General features: G+C 38.0%; 2 protein-coding genes across 2 annotated transcripts in view; one reads left to right on the forward strand and one right to left on the reverse strand.

Moving 5' to 3' along the window:
- The window catches only part of ACAD11 (acyl-CoA dehydrogenase family member 11), an 88,977-nt gene that overhangs the window by 46,211 nt on the left and 26,334 nt on the right, over positions 1-16,432 (forward strand). The gene's annotated exons all lie outside the window — the stretch shown is intronic.
- Positions 4,917-9,309, reverse strand: ACKR4 (atypical chemokine receptor 4). The gene is made up of 2 exons (XM_027872540.1): positions 9,146-9,309; positions 4,917-7,493 (listed from the first exon to the last, which is right to left on the reverse strand). Exon 2 carries the CDS (start codon positions 7,482-7,484, stop codon positions 6,432-6,434), a length of 1,053 nt encoding a protein of 350 aa, XP_027728341.1. The 5' UTR covers positions 7,485-7,493; positions 9,146-9,309; the 3' UTR covers positions 4,917-6,431.

A 16,432-nucleotide genomic window follows, 5' to 3' on the forward strand; every position in this document is an offset into this window, starting at 1 on the left:
CAAGGGAGAGTACGTGACACAGGAAGCTAGGCCTGGATACAGGAAGGAGACGTCTAGGGTTAGCACTGCACCAAGGGAGAGGACGTGACACAGGAAGCTAGGCCTGGATACAGGAAGGAGACGTCTAGGGTTAGCACTGCACAAAGGGAGAGTACGTGACACAGGAAGCTAGGCCTGGATACAGGAAGGAGACGTCTAGGGTTAGCACTGCACCAAGGGAGAGGACGTGACACAGGAAGCTAGGCCCGGATACCGGAAGGAGGCGTCTGGGGTTAGCGCTGCACAAAGGGAGAGTATGTGACACAGGAAGCTAGGCCTGGATACAGGAAGGAGACATCTGGGGTTAGCGCTGCACCAAGGGAGAGGACTAGACAAAGGGAGCTCGTTCTCTGCCGTCCCACTCCCACGTGGCACAGCCCCCTGCCTCAGGAGCATGTGCTCTGGCTACTTCCTCGTATCCTGTTCCTTCCCCAGTTCATCACAACTCCACATAGCACAGCCCCCTGCCTCGGGAGCGTGAGCTCCGGTTATTCCCCATATCCAGTTCCTATCCCAGTTCACCACAACTCCACATAGCACAGCCCCCTGCCTCGGGAGCGTGAGCTGCAGTTACTTCCTAATATCCAACTGGATATTGCCATAACCCCCACTTGGCAGTAGCCAACGTCAGACAATCCCTCACATCTGTTGATAGCTTGGAATTCTTTCTTTGAGAGAACTGCCTTTTTATGTCTGTTGACTATTATGTATTGAGGAATAGCTCATTTTCTTATATTTTGAAATTCGTTCTTTATGTTTCTAGAAACTAGTGGCAATGTTTTTTTTGTTTGTTTGTTTTGTTTGTTTTTTTACCTCAGTTAACTATTTTCCTTCTATTTTAATTACAATGATTTTGTTTGTACAAGTACTTTTCCTTGTCTGGACATGAGTTCATGTCATATCCATAGCTATGAAAAGTATTTTTTTCCTTGATACTGTCATTTATTTATTATGTGATTGTTTATATACAGATTATATCAATCTGGAACTTATTTTGGTCAAATAGTGACTCCTTCCACCAAGAGTTGCAGTTTTTAGGTTTATCAAACATTATTACCATGTTTGTTGCTTTTGTGCATTGTATATGTTGTGTACTTAATCTATTCCACAAAGTGACTTTTCTGTATTTAAGCCAGTACCAGATAGTTTTGATACTTACTGCATAACGGTATAGTTTGAGATCTTGTACTTCTAGACCTTCTTCCTTCCCACTTTTTCCTCATTATTTCCCTTCAGAATTTTGACTTTTTCTCTTTCCAAATGAATTTTATTATTACTATAGCTCTATAAAATAACTCTTTGATAATTTGACTGGTACAGTGGTCATTTTTTTATATATGGGCAGAGACCAACCACATGCAATTAATATTTCTCCATTTATCTATGTCTGTATTTATTTTTGGAAACAAGATTTGTAGTTGTAGTCATAGATTTCCTATGTGTGTCTTGGTAGATGGATTCCTAAATATTTTGAATATTTTTATTACCATCATTGTCAACAAGCATCTGCAAAAAGTGACATTTTGTTTCTGCTGAACCACTGCTTATTCTCTCATTTTCTTTTTCTTGTCATGTTGCTGTGGCTATAGTATTTCTAGCACTGTGTTAAACAAAATAATGATAATGAACAGCCTTGCAACAAGCCTAATCTTATCTGGAAAGGGCTCTGGTTGATTTTCATTACCTATAATGTTGGTTCTTCATTTAAAGAGAGATGCTATTTAACATATGTAGGAAAAGGCTATTTTCCCTGTATCTCTTATTGTTTTTAACATAAAGGGGTGTTGCATCTTGTCAGAAGCTTTTTTTTAGCATATATTGACAAAATTGTATAATTTTGATTGTTTTGTTACTAATGTGGTCTGTTATTTTTATAGTTTTTCTAATATTGAACCAATATTATATTTAATGTAAATCTTAACTTTCTCATACTATAAATTTTTTCTCTAAGTTATTATAACCTATTTGCTACTGTTATATTTTAAATATTTGCATTGATATTCATTAGTAATATTGGTCTGTAGTTTCTTTTCTGTCATTTGACTTTCCTTGGTTTCAGTTTTGTTTTTCTGATATTGGGTCATTCAGATTTTCTTTTTATTGTCCTGGTAATCTAGGTGATTTAAATTTTGTTGATGTTCATCCGTTTCACTGAAATTGTCAATTTTGTTGGCATTTAATTGAAATTTCTTTTATTCTCTGTTTGTGGTGATTTTTCTTTTTTCACTTTTGATTCAAGCAATTTGATTTTCTTTTTTATCATCGAGTTAAGGGCTTATTTAGTTTCTTATTTTTTAAGATAGCTTCTTATTTTATTTACTAATTGAATGATTTTAAAATTTTTTTTCTTTGATTTTTACCATATCTATTTTATGTTTTTTGTTTTTTAGGGGGGTTTTTGTGAGGAGGTAGTGTTGTTTTTTTAGGGTTTTTACTTTTTGTTTGTTTCATACCCAATTCACTGTTCTAGTCTTTCTCTTATTTATTGTTGAAAGTGTATAGATTTTCTAGTGTTAAATTTTTTTAAGTATTTAAATTTGCTACTTAGAACTGTTTTGGGAGATTGCTAACAGTTTTGCTATGTTCTCTTTTTATTTTATTTGATGAAACAATATTGTTTTTAATTCTTTGACCTATTAATTCTTTAGATTAAGTTATTTAGTCTCCAAATCATTTTTAATACTTCTTTCAAGGGCCTTTATAATTTTTTTACATTGTGGCTCATAAAGAATATTTTAAAATATTTCTGTTTTTCCACATTTTTGAGGTTATTATATTAGAGGTATATTATATGTAATATATATATTACAAAAACTGGCCAGTTTTTGTAAATGTGCCATGCAGAGCTGAGAAGTATGTCTATTCCTTTTCCCATTCAATAAACCAGAGATCTATCATATCTGACTTTTCTAAAGTTCTTTTCATGTCCTTAGCTTCTTTATGAACTTTGTCTAACTCTGAAATAGATACATTGAGGCCCCCAAGTATTATAGTTTTATTGTCTCTTTCTCCCTGTAAGTCAATTAACTTTTCCTATAGTAGTTAGATACTGTTACTCAGTGCTTATACATACTTAGGATTGTATATTTATTCATAGTTCATGGTGTTTTTAAGTAAAATGTAATTTCCTTTTCATCCTTTATAACCACACCTCTCTTCACTGTTGCTTTGTCTAAAATGATGATTGCTATCCCTGATTTTTTTAGTTCAGCTAAACATAATAAATTATACTCCTTATTTTAATACTGTGTGAATCTTTGTATTTCAAGTATGTTTCTTGTAAATAACATTGTTGAATTCTGCTTTCTAATCTGTTCTGCATTCTTTTTCTGTTTTATAGGCAAATTCATCCTACTCATGTTTTTGTAATGATTATTAATCATGTATATCTCTCTATTCTTTGTTCTTCTGTGTTTTCTTCTCCTTACCCCATCTCCCTCTTTAGGAACAAGAAGGTAGAGAGAAAAAAGTGTCCTCAGTACTAGTAAATGATATGCCGCTCCACTGCCCCTTTCTCTTTTCTGTGCCCAAATCCCACTCATAGATTTTTGTCCTTTCTCTCTTTTTCTTTAATCCTCACTTCCAGTCTGTCTTAATCAACCTCAAAATTGTAGTGCATTTTGCTTGTGACTACTCTTACCTCTCTAATTCTATTCTCCCTCTGGAATCCCTCCTCTCCCCTAGCATCTCTTTTCCTGTTTCTGTTCCTCTTGAGTTTGACATTTTTCTATACCAAACACGTGTGTGTGTGTGTGTGTGTGTGTGTGTGTGTGTGTGTGTGTTTTCAACCACTTTTTGTCCGGTTCAGATGAAAGTGAGATTCATGTGATACATGCTTCCCCCCACCCCTTCCTTCATGCAAAGTCAGTCGCCCTCCCCCTTGTCTTCCCTACTGTATACCCTTCCCAACCCTTCCCTTTTTTTCACTTGAAATCATCAGAACAGAACAAAATCATCCCTAACCCCTCTTTCTTATTTAATTTCTTTTATTTTTATAGACATTAGGATTCTAAGCAAATATTTGTCTTCTCTTTCCTCTATAATGCATTTCATCATTGTATATTCCCTTCCAATTGCTCAATATATTTACCTTCCTTAGTTTCTCTTGACTTCTGTGTTTTCAGAGATTCTGTTCAGCTTTTGTCTTTTTATCAGGAATGCTTGAAAGTCCTCTAATTCATTAAAAATCCTTTTTAAGTCTGTATCTTTTGCCTTTTGGAATATCATATATTCTAAGCTTTTCTGTCCTTTACTTTGGTAGCTGCCAAATCTTGGATGATCCTGACCATGGTTCCTTGGTATTTGAACTTTTTCCTTCTGGCTGTGCATAGTATTTTTTACTTTTAGCCTACAAGCTCTGGATTTGGTCCATAATGTTCCTGGGAGTTTTCATTTGGTGGTTTCTTTCAAGAGGTGACTGGTTCTAATGGGTCTGGGGCCATTTTCATTTATGATTTCTTGGAATAAAATATCCTGATTTTTTTTGTCATGATTGTTAGTCAAATTGTTAGATTAACTCTCTGTAATCTGTTTTCTAAGTGAGTTTTTTTATTAGGAGATACCTTATATTTTCCTCTTTTTAAAATTCTTTTCACTTTATTTTAATATTTCTTCTTATATCCTGGAGTCATTTATTTCTTGGAGTCATTTCCAAGGGGTCTGTTACTTGTATAAGATTTCATATCTCCTGTACTAAACTATTCATTCTTCTTCCAATTCTTTCCTCCAGAGTTCTAATTTAATTTGTACATATTATGTTTATTTCTTGTTTCATCCCTTCTAGAAATTTTAATAGATCTTGTGGGCAATTTATACCTCTGTCTGAGGTTCTGCCTGTAGTCTCTGTAAACTTAGTCTCTTCCTCTAGACTTGTACAGTGAAAGTCCTTGAATGCCTTTTTTTTTTTTTGTCATAAATGTTTTCTTCTGTTTATTCTTATTTCACACTTTCCTTCCTAAATTAGGACTTTTTGTCATGGCCTAGTCTGACTGCTCCTGTCCACTTGATTAGAATGGTGGCCCCCCTGCCTGGTCTTCAATTGTGTTCTCACTGACTCCCTAACACTCGTGCCTGCAGGTCCCAGGTTCAGCTGTATCCACTTTGTACAGAATACTGAGTTTTTTAAGGCTGTCAGTTTGTACATTGGTATTGTAGCTGTAGCTACAAACTTTCAGTGCCTAGTGTAATGTGAACTAGTCCTCCAAATAGGAAGTTTGCCTCTTTTTCTGGCTCCCTTCCTAGTCCATGCTACTCAGGTGCTTAACCACCCTAGCTGTGAATTCCTCACTGTAGCACTGAGGTCTTCTGGTCCTGTGGGACAGGGCCTGACTGCCTGCCCTAGTTCTCCCAGGTTTGAGCTGTGAGAGGCCATGGGAGCTGGAAAACTTCCCAGCACTGTGCTCACCTCACCTTGGGTCCTCTGGCTAGCTTCCCCTCAGTGCCTGCCCTCTTCTCAGTGCCCCCTTCTGCTGACCTTGGGCTTTTACCTCTAATTGTGCTACCTGCTGCTCTTGATTTTTGTTGCTTGATAAATTAGCATTTACCTTTTTTATTTTCTTAAGGCTTTTTTTTTGGTTCGTTGTTCTTTTGTAGTGCATAAATTCACCTTTTTGATACAATGGCTAGATGAAGATAGCGTGGTTTTTCTCTTTATTTCATAATCAATTAGTGCTCTTGTCTTTTCTGGAGTACATGTATAAGAGTTTTACTTTTGACTGAAGAGATCTCACATTTTTTCCACCATTGTTCTCTTTTGACTTTGCTGTAATAACTGTATTACATCTTTGAATTTTTGAATTCTGTCTCCTCTGTTCTTTTTGTGGGTGTCTCCTGCTCGGCCAAGGTTTTCTAACTTCTGTTCTAAACCACCCATTCTCATTTTGAGTTTCTCATTGAGAGCTCTAATTTCCCTCTTTATCTTTTCCCTTGATTCTTTTACTAGGCTTTCCAACAATTCTTAGGGTTGTTATGTGTGTTATATCCCCTTTCTGTGATTCTAATTATTGCGGAATTATTCTCTACCTTCAGAGATTTCTCTTAGTATTCCCTATACTTTGTCTTTTATTGCCTTAGGAGTTTTCTTTGCTTGTTCGTTTCCTAGGTCTCTACTGATTTTTCTGTAGGGATTTCTTCCTTTCCTCCTCTTGTAGTTGTTATTATTGTTTTAATTCATTTAGTGCACTGCTAGATTTTTTTGAGATCACAAGGGGGAACTTGGCTTGTATTTTTATCCTACGTTTTTGCCGCAAGATGCAAAACTGTCTTGTCAAGATATATGTCTTAGTGTCCCACACTGAAATTTGAGTCTCTGATAAACATAGATGTGTTCTCCTGTATTAAAATACATTGAGTAGCATCATGCACCCCAGTAAACAAAGAGATCAGTATGTCTGCTAGATACTAAAAGTACTTGTTGGCTCCGCTTGACCTTCGGAATCAAAGGGAATGTCTTCTGGATTTTGTCTCTGTCTCCTCCAGTAGCCATATTTCTTCACCATTTTGGTAATGTGCATTTTAAAAGAGGATCCCATAAAAGCATATAGGATTGGGTTGAGACAGCTATGAAAAAGGGCCAAGCTTTTTGTGATTTGTATGGCCACATCCATGCGCTTACTCATTTCACAGTCGATAATCAATGAATAGATGATGTCCATGGCTTGCCAGAACTTGACTATGTTGTATGGCAGCTGAGTGACAATGAAAACAACCACTACTGCTAGTAGAACCTGGAGGGGCCGAGATTTCTTTATGTTGGGTATCTTGATGAGTGTCCTGGCGGTCAGAGAATAGCAAACTGCCATTATGAGAAAGGGCAATACAAACCCTATGCAAATTTCCAGGATCTGAATTGATGCCTTAATTGTTGTTCCTAGGTGGTGTGAAAATATAGGCAGGCATCTCTTCTTATCGTTCACTGTATTAAAAACTAGTTGAGGTACGCTCAGCAGTATTGCAATGAGCCAGACACTGACACAGATAATCCAGCATGGTTTTCCAACTCTTTGATGACCTGGGACTTTAGTAATCGCAGAGTATCTGTCTATGCTGATGCAGGCCAGAAACTGCATTCCGGAGACAAAGTTGATGGTGAACAAGGCTGAAGTCAGTTTGCACATTGGTATTCCTAGTACCCATCCATGCACTGCATTCGCTGCCCAAAAGGGCAAGGTGATGAGCAGAAGCAAATCGGCCACTGCCAGATTCATGATATACACATCAGTCTTGGTTTTCTGTTTCTTGTAGTAGGCATAGATAGCCACCACTGTGGAATTTCCTGCAATTCCAGCAATAAAAGCCACTGTGTAGAAGACAGGCAGGAATACCTTGGCAAAATTTCTGACCTCCTCTTTGACACAGAGTATTTCATACTGACTATAATCCTGAGTGCCGTTGACTTCATTTTCCTCATAATAGTAATCTGTGGACTGATTGTGTTCCAGATTCATGGTCACAATCTAGAAAGTAGATACAATAGTGGGGCATGTTACTAGTCTGTTAGAGCACTATGCAAAAGAAAACCTGTTTTTATTTCACATAGTTTTCATTCCTTGTGAGAAAATAAGCTTTTGCTCTTTTCATAGTCAATAATCAGTGAGTAGATGATGTCTGTGGCTTGCCAGAACTTGACAATGTAACATTCCTTGGAATGAAATTACTTTTTTTTAGTAGGCTTAGTTAACTTCTGTCAAACCCACGTTGGATGCATATCCACAGAAACAATTATTTAGTACTTTTGTTCTTTTTTGAGGACTGTCAGAGGGATTGGAAATATGCCTTAATTTGCAGTGGGGAGATGGAATAAATATGTTACTGATCTTTCTTACTGTTCAAACACTAAGCAAAAGTATGAGAGAATTTTATTTAAGAAAACTAAGAACTCTTTGACAATTGAGCCAGCTCTAGTAGAGTCCATTCACTCACACAAATTAAGAAATATCACAGAAACTCTTACAAAATCCTCCCACCACCACTGACAAATGAACTCAAAGTAAGCATGTAAAATGAGGTGTAAAAGGTTAGTTAAATTCATCTCTCAGCAGCCAGACTCAAAAAAAGCACACGAGCCATTTTTGCAGTTATATCTCTCTCAGATTTTGCTGTCTGTTCGGGAGGTATTAGCACCTGTTAAATATTGTATTTGGCTAGATACTTCTCTCCCAACAATAAGCTATCATAAACGTGCTTGGCCATTAGGAACTATGCTGTCCTTAACAAAAATTATAGGAGCTTTCAAAGTTTTGATTTTTTTAAAAAAAGAATCATCATATTCTCCCATAGATTTTTTGTAAATTTTGTAAACTTGTAAATTTTCAGATAATAAGCCTGTGTAATCAAGAATGAAAGCACAATTCTAAAATAATTGGCACAGATATCTGAATTTTTTTCTTTCAAAAGAAGAGTCTTACATTTTTCCTACTATTTTAAATAGAGAAAGTGGGGTACAATAAAGCTCTTAGAGGGGAGGAGGCGCTACATAAATATAAACTACTTTCATTAAGCAGTATCAGGGTATTAATGAATTTGACTGTTTTACTTAAATTCATTAAAAATTACTTAGATGGCTTTTCATCTTTTCTTAGTACACTATTTAGCAACACAGCATAAAAAATTAATATTAATTACTTCAGTTCAAAGAAATCTTGATGGAAAACACAGTTATATCACACAGAAAACATAGTCTTCAAAAAGTTCCAACTCAAGTCATTAGTGTTCCTAAAAGCATAAAAGCAAGACTGGAAAGTATAAAGAGAAGGCTAGTTTGTGGCAGATGTTGCTTATAGAAACCACTACAACTGTAGAATAAAATAATTTAAAACAGTGGTATGTTTTTGCCTTCCTAATAAAATAAGAGAGAATGACATGTTTTTGGAATTCTTTCTGTATAATACGACTTTAACTGTAAAACAAGAGGAATGATATTTTTATTCTGCCACTGATCTTTTTTAAACTTTAAAGTGGAAGAAAGAATTGTTTTTACAAATGACGCTACGTTTTGACTGTGTACCTTTAAATCCCTCGGCAAAGTCATCCCCTTTAAATATGTAAATAAAACTATCTGTAGGTTAAACGTGCTTCTCAGAGTTGGAATGAGTAAGAAATAACTGACCTGTTCCGGAGAGCTGCAGAGCAGGGGCTTGTCAGAGGGAGTGAAGTCAACTGTCAGCTCAGCCTAATTCATTCCACTTTTGGTCTCAGTTTGACACCACGCCTCTAGGTTTCCCAGCCAAGAGAGCCTTCATTTACATTTGAATTTTTGTTTCTAATTATCTTCCAGGAAACTAACTTCAGGAAAACTTGCAACACATTTTGTTTGATTGTTACACGCTAATATACATCCCGGGTGCCTGAGTTTTCTGGGAAATGAATTTGAAAGAATATCATCTCATTCGAAAAAAATACAAATCTTGTAATTATACCCATTGCTGCCAAAAATACAAGAAAGTAGCTGCAGATGTAACTGAAAGACCAAAATAGAAAATCACTCAAGGGCATCAGTGCAGATGAAATTACATAGCCTTGTAACATTAAATGGTAGTTTTCTCTTTTACAAGGAAACGTCAGTCTTTATCTCTTAAGTAGTCGTCTGATGCCTGCTAAAAGGAAATAATTGCAATTGAGAACAAACTCTCAAAAAAGCTATTTTTGTATCTACTATTAAATCTTAAACAGTTATTAGATACAGTTTAATATTTTGTTTTTGCATTGTAGTTTTACTTGTATCCTTCATACCCTGTCTCTTTCTGGCTGCACCAATCAGCAAGTATTTATAAAGCACTTACTATGTTTCCAGACACTGTGCTAGGCACCAGAGATACAGATACAAAGAAATGAAACAGTACCTTCTTTAGGAGACAAGTACAGACATAAGTATATTCACAACAAATATAAAAAGAAAAACACAGTTAAATACAGAGTAGATAAATACAGGGTAGCTTAGAAGGGAGGATACCAGTGGTTGGGAAGGGATCAAGAAAGGCTTCCTAAAGAACAGGTCAGCAAAGGAAGGCCAGGGCCAAATCCTGGTTTTGTGGCTTGGGAGCAAAGAATGGTTTTTCATTTTTAAATACAATAAAACTTTATTTTAAAATGTCTACTTGAAGGCCGTAGGTTATCAACCCCTAAAGAAGGTGGTGTTTGAGCTGTGCCTTGAAGAAAGAACAGTGGAAGGAAGAAGGGAAGGAATTCTAAGCCTAGCAGAGATGTGGCTGGTTTGGCTGTGTCCCAGACTGTGGGAAAGAATAGTGTCTTAGGAACCTGAAAATAAAAGGTGGTGAAAAGTTTTAAAAGCTAAGCAAAAGAGTCTGAATACTAAAGTCAGTACGAAGCCACTGAAGCTTGCTGAGTAATGCAGTGACCTGGTCAGATCTGCACTTAGCAAAAATCACTTTGGCTGCCCTGTGTAAGATGGACTGGCATGCCCATGTGGAGGGACTTGGGGTCCTGCTTTGACTGCAGAGTTAACCTTTTCAGCGCTACCATGGAGTAAGCTTGTAGCTGAGGCCTGTTGATTCTGCCTCCAGAGCATTTCTTAGTCTGAGCCCCCCTTCTCTCTGGCTCAGCCAACACCCTGTGGCTGGCCCAGAGGTCTCACACCTGAACTATTTCAGTAGTCTACTGATTGATTTCCCTGCCTCCTCTTTCTGCAATTCAGTTGATATTCCAATCAGCTGTCAAAATTGGTCTTTGGAAATCTCAGGTCTGACCATGTTGTCCCCTGCTAAGTAGACTCCTGTGGTTCCCTATTACTTCTGATATTAAATATAAAATCCTCTTGCATTCAATGGCCTTAATAACTTGCCCCACCCACCTCATCCCACCCACCTTTCCAGTGTCTTCACACCTTTCTCTCCTCCACTCTCTCCTTACTCTGCCATCTAATAACACTGGCCTCCTTGCTGTTCCTCACACAAGACAGTCCATCTCCTTCCTCTGCATTTTCATTGTTTGTCCCCCGTGCCTGAAATTCGCTTCCTCCTTCCCTCTATTAGAAGCCTGTCCTGAGCCCTATTGATATTAGTGCCTTCCCTCTAACATTATCTCCGGTTTGTCCTGTGAACAACTAGATTGAAATTAAGGAGAGTTTGAATAATGTGAAATTAGATTTAGTGTGGATTGCAAAATAATATCAGGCCATGTTTAACGCAAGCCAAAATTGTTTTGGTGCCATGCTTGTGAGTTGATCAAAGTTTTTAACATGTTTTCTCATCAGTCTGCATTTGTCTCTGATCACTTGTGACTGTGATGTGCTGTATACCTTATTACCAACAGTCATGATAAGGTTTTTTTTTAAAAAGCCTTTAACAAAATGAGGAACAGGCAGAATATTCAGATGGAAACACTGCCAGAGTAAAAAAGAAGATACTTGTTTTTACATTAGAACAAAAATTATAATTGTAATTGAACAACATGAGGGGTGGCCATAGTAGCTTAAAAAAGGACAAGATGTCAAAATAGCTGAATCTACAGTATGGGATATTATAAAGTACAGAGGCAAAATAAGAGAGAGAAAGTCACACAAGCTTTTTGTGGTTTGCAAACCACTACAAGGAATTTCCAGTGTTACAATGTTGGAAGTGTAGACAGTGATAGAAGTGGGGCGTCTTTCAGCCATATGGACTGAAGATTGCCATAAAAAACACATCCTCTTAATAAAGTAGCCATTCAGAAAAAGGAAATGAAGTGGACAGTGAAGAAACTTTTACTGCAAGCTTTGATTGGTTCATTCACTTTGAAAACTGACATAACATTAAAATTATATCACATGATGTTAAAATTACAGAAGAGACATAGTGCAAATGAGGACGTGGTAGCTAAATATCTTGTTATTTTGAAGAAAATAATTGAAGAAGGTAGAGTCATGGATTAACACATTTTTAATGTGAATGAAATGTGTTTATTCTGGAAATTGACATATGTCTTTTGGAACTTACATTTCTAAGAAAGGAAACACTCAGCCTGAATTTAAAATGTCTAAAGATGGGAGATAAGGCAGAAGGGGATTCTTATAAAAAGCAATGCTTGGTTTTCAGTTTCAAAATCCTCATGCTCTGAGAAGCTGCTAACATTGATTGCTTCCATTTCTTTGGCAATCAAATAAGGCTTGGATGATGAAAGACTAGTTTTCAAATTTTTTTAGCTGTTGAAAAATATTGTAAGAAGAGTACTATCCCAAGCATTAGTGATTTTAGATAATGGTCCATTTCATGCAGCTGTACTTGGTTTATTGTGAGAGAACATAAGCTTACAAATTTGAGGAGTAGATGAAGCTCTCTGTACTTAGCAGCATATGCGTGAAGCTTTAAAGAAAGAGAAGACAGTTCCTGCAGTATAAGGTGAATGTTTCTAGCAATAAAATGACATTTTCATCCTATCATAAATCTAGGCTTATTTTTAAATGTGATATTCAGTATTTTTTTTAAATTTTGCTTTCAGTAACTACTTTATTGTTTATAATAAACTTGAATCAGAAATACATTTTCCTTTTCCTTTGCTATTCTTTTAATAGATTAAAATTTTGTTTTCACAAAATTTTAACTATATGTTTCCATTGAATTTGAAATTAAATTTTACATATAATCGTAACTTCAAATAGCATGAATTTAAATAATGTGACAGTTTTGAAGAATTCATTATTCATACTAGTTGGATCCTAGGCGGATTAAGACAAACAGAAGTTTAAGTGACTTGCCCAGGGTCACACAGCTAGGAAGCATCTGAGGCTAGATTTGAACTCAAGTCTTCCTGACTCCAGGCCCAGTGCTCTATAAGCTGAGCCATCTAGCTGCCTCTGACACCTAGTGGGTACTTAATAAGTGCTAGTTGACTTTACTTGATTCTCTTATTCCTTATTACGTTACCTGAAGTACCCAACATTCAATAAAGGTTTAAAGCACTGTGCTAAAGCAATAGAAAAGTAAGGATACAAAGAGGCAGTCAGACAGTCTCTGCCCTCAAGGAGCTCATGTTCTAGTAGGGGAGACAGTTCCTATGGAAGATTTCAGGTGCAAGTCAAATGGAAAGGTCCCATGGTCTTTGGGGTACAGAAGCAAAGTGTATGGTCGTCTCTTCTTTCACTTCATTTCCACTGATAAAATTATATCAGTTTCTGATGCTGAGCCATTTGACACAGGTAGAGCAGCATTGCTTTTCCCAAAGCTCTTGGCTTCAGGGTCCTGGGCTATTTCCCATCAGAGACTTAGGGGAAATGGCAGTCAAGGTGGTGATGGTGGTTTGACCTGCTTGGCAGCATGTGCTGCCTCCTGTCTCTCCCTTGTGGTGCCCGGCTGCTTCAGATAGGGTGGCTCGTCTGACCTGGTCATTTGGCAGTTGGTCAGGATGGCCACCCCGTCTCTCGAGGAGCCGCCTCCCCAGATGATGGCTTTGAGAACTGGGCCAGGGGGCAGCTAGGTGGTGCAGTGGATAGAGCACCGGCCCTGAAGTCAAGAGGACCTGAGTTCAAATCCAGCCTCAGACCAAACACTTGACACATACTAGCTGTGTGACCTTGAGCAAGTCACTTAACCCCAATTGCCTCACAAAAAAAATAAATAAATCAAAGAGAACTGGGCCAGAAGTAGTACCTACCTGTGGGCTGGTGGGGATAGGTGTGGGTGCTGCCACTCAGAGGCTCTGTTATCCACTGTTTAGTGGTAATTGGCCAGTGGTAGTGGTGATGAGGCAGGAGGGCACCCTCTCCACCATGATCTCTCCCTTCAGCCGTAGCTTAAACATATTTGTTGGAATGAATCCAATAACTTCTTTTGCCCTCTTGCCCTCTGACCCCATGCACTCATTAATCTTTGAATGGGTCCCATGGCATAAGGAAAAGAGCCCTGAGTGAGGATCCTGGAGACAGAAATTCCAGTCTTAGGACCTAACTTCTCTGAGCCTCACGTTGCTTGTCTGTGTCATGAGGGAGCAGGACTGGCCCACCAGCAAAGGCTTAATTTTCCTCCTGGAACTGTTGTTTTCTCAGGGTGGGGAGCTCACTCCCTCCACCATCCGGAGTGGATAATCTTAGAGAGTTCCCTCCAGCATTGAGAGGATCAGTTACTTTCCCAAAGCTGTGTGGTTAGCATCCAAAGCCAGAAAGGAACCCAGGACTTCCTGTCTCCAAGGCCAGTCTGATGTACCACACTGCCTTTCACTTAGATGCTTAGAAAGGTAGATAAATCTGGTGATAAGGAGTTTGAGAAAATCAAACACCCCACCTTTTCCATGGAACTGCCCCCCCATAATGAAAAGATAACTGTTGAGAATTGGGGGGAAATTTCCCTCAAATTCCAATAGAATTCTTCTGTTGCAGTGTGGGTATATTTCCTGATGATCTGTGTGAATAAGATTGTGGTGGTCTCTAGTTTGCAGCAGTATAGCGTAATAGAACATTGTTGCTTGAAGTTGACTATCAGGGAGCCACTTAGCAGAGAGTGTGTCATTGAAAGAGTTCCAAATGCATCCTGCATGTTCCTCCTAATTACCCCTCCGCCTTTCATTTCAGTGTCTGCAGAAGATTATATAAACTGATGGGTTAATTTTAACCTTTTCAGTCCAGAGGCTGTTCTGGGGCCCCCTTGTCCTGATTGTGTACATACCTTAATTGTTCACTATGTCTCAGACTGGGCTTCAGGCACGCTCCCTGTCATCACCTCCATGCACGTGTGCACACACGAACGCATGCACACACACACACACACACACACACACACACACCCCTTTCTAGTTCTTTCCGGTTTATAATCAAATCAACTCTGTTTCTGGCAAAGGTGTATCAGCCTACTCCCCTATGGATGCACTCATCATCCCTATAAATTTCCAAACCAAAATACTCTTCTCAGGCAACTACTCTCCTATATGTAGTGCCTTCCTTATTAGAATGTAAGTTCCTAGAGGGCAGGGTCCATCTTTCCTTTTGTGTTTGTGTCCACAGAGCTTACTTAACACATTGCTTGGTAGATAGTGAGCAGGAGGAATGGGGACTTGACCTGTTTTCACTGGTAGAGGAAATTCCTTGATGAAGAAACTCTTTCTGCCATTGCAGATCAGATACCTTCTCTGAAACCCAGAGGCTTAGAGTGTAGCTGAGAGCCATGGAAGGTTAAGGGATATAACCAGAAAGAGATGAGACTTGAATTCAGGCCTTCCAGGCTCCAAGGCCAGCTTGTTATTCACTTTCCACGTAGCAAGCACTTAATAAAAGTTCTTCATTTACTCATTTATTTACAACTTAATCATTTCCTTCTACTATGAGAAAAGTTATTACGAGAATGAACAATCCTAGAGAAAATGAGCTAAAATTGTAGTAATGAAAATTTAATTTAAATGTTCTTGAGTTATGAATCATTAGAATGAGCTATTGAGAAAGATGTCTTGGCTATGTTTTCTGAATCTCTTTAAGAATGTTTAGACTAGGACATGCACTGTTATATCTTAGGTATAATGTAATTGTGATCCTGCCTAGGGGCAGACCTTTGGAGGGACCTTTGAACTCTAAGATTCTGGGATATTATGTTTTTACAAGTTGAGGTTTTATTTTAAAAGGCACCAAAATGTTTTCTTGAGAAGACATTTTAATTAAATAGAGTATTATTAGTTTTGCCCTGCTACTTCTTTTTCAAGTGAAAACTAAATAGTTTCATAACAGATCTTTCCTGCATTAGAAATCCAGTGACAGGAGTACTGTAGGGAATTTCAGTACATGTATTGTGCTTCACATGACTCTCAGATTCTATCTGTATCCCATCTAACAACTCATTTTGCCCCCTTTTATTTTCTATTTGAGAATGATTTTGCTTGTTGATCATAGAATCTCAGACTCGGAATGAAGCTCCAAGGCCCATTGCAAGAAACCTAGCAAGCTAGTCAGCCAGCATTGCTTGAATGACCAGTCGGGGGAGCTCACAGCTTCCCAGGGGAGTGCATTTCACTCTTGAATAGGTCTAATTATTAAGAAATTTTTCCTTAGGTCAAACCTAAATTCACCTCTTTGTAACATCTGGCTGTTGTTCCTACTCTTCTCATTTAGGGGTGGGCACGACAATTTTAAGTCTTCCTCTCCTGCCTAAACATTCCCAATTCCTTCGTCATCCTGGCTGCCATCCTGGCTGCCCTCCTCTCAGTGTGCTGCAGTTTATCAGTGCCCCTCATTGTGGTGGTGGAAGAGATAAGGAATGCACACAAGCAAAATGCCAGAGAAATATTTTCAGGCTGATTCAGCTGTGTCACGTCAGCACCCTTAAAATTGTGCAGTGTTTGGATTAAAGACAACAACAATTCTATTATCTACTCCATCTGTTTCAGCTAGAGCAGGAGAATGTCTCCTGGTCTCCCACCCATATTTTCCTGAATTTATTTAATCTGCGTGTGTATCCTGTGTTCTTGACTGACGTGATATACA

This window comes from Vombatus ursinus, unplaced genomic scaffold (genome assembly GCF_900497805.2).
Source record: "Vombatus ursinus unplaced genomic scaffold, bare-nosed wombat genome assembly UNPS02014799.1, whole genome shotgun sequence".
NCBI lineage: Eukaryota > Metazoa > Chordata > Mammalia > Diprotodontia > Vombatidae > Vombatus > Vombatus ursinus.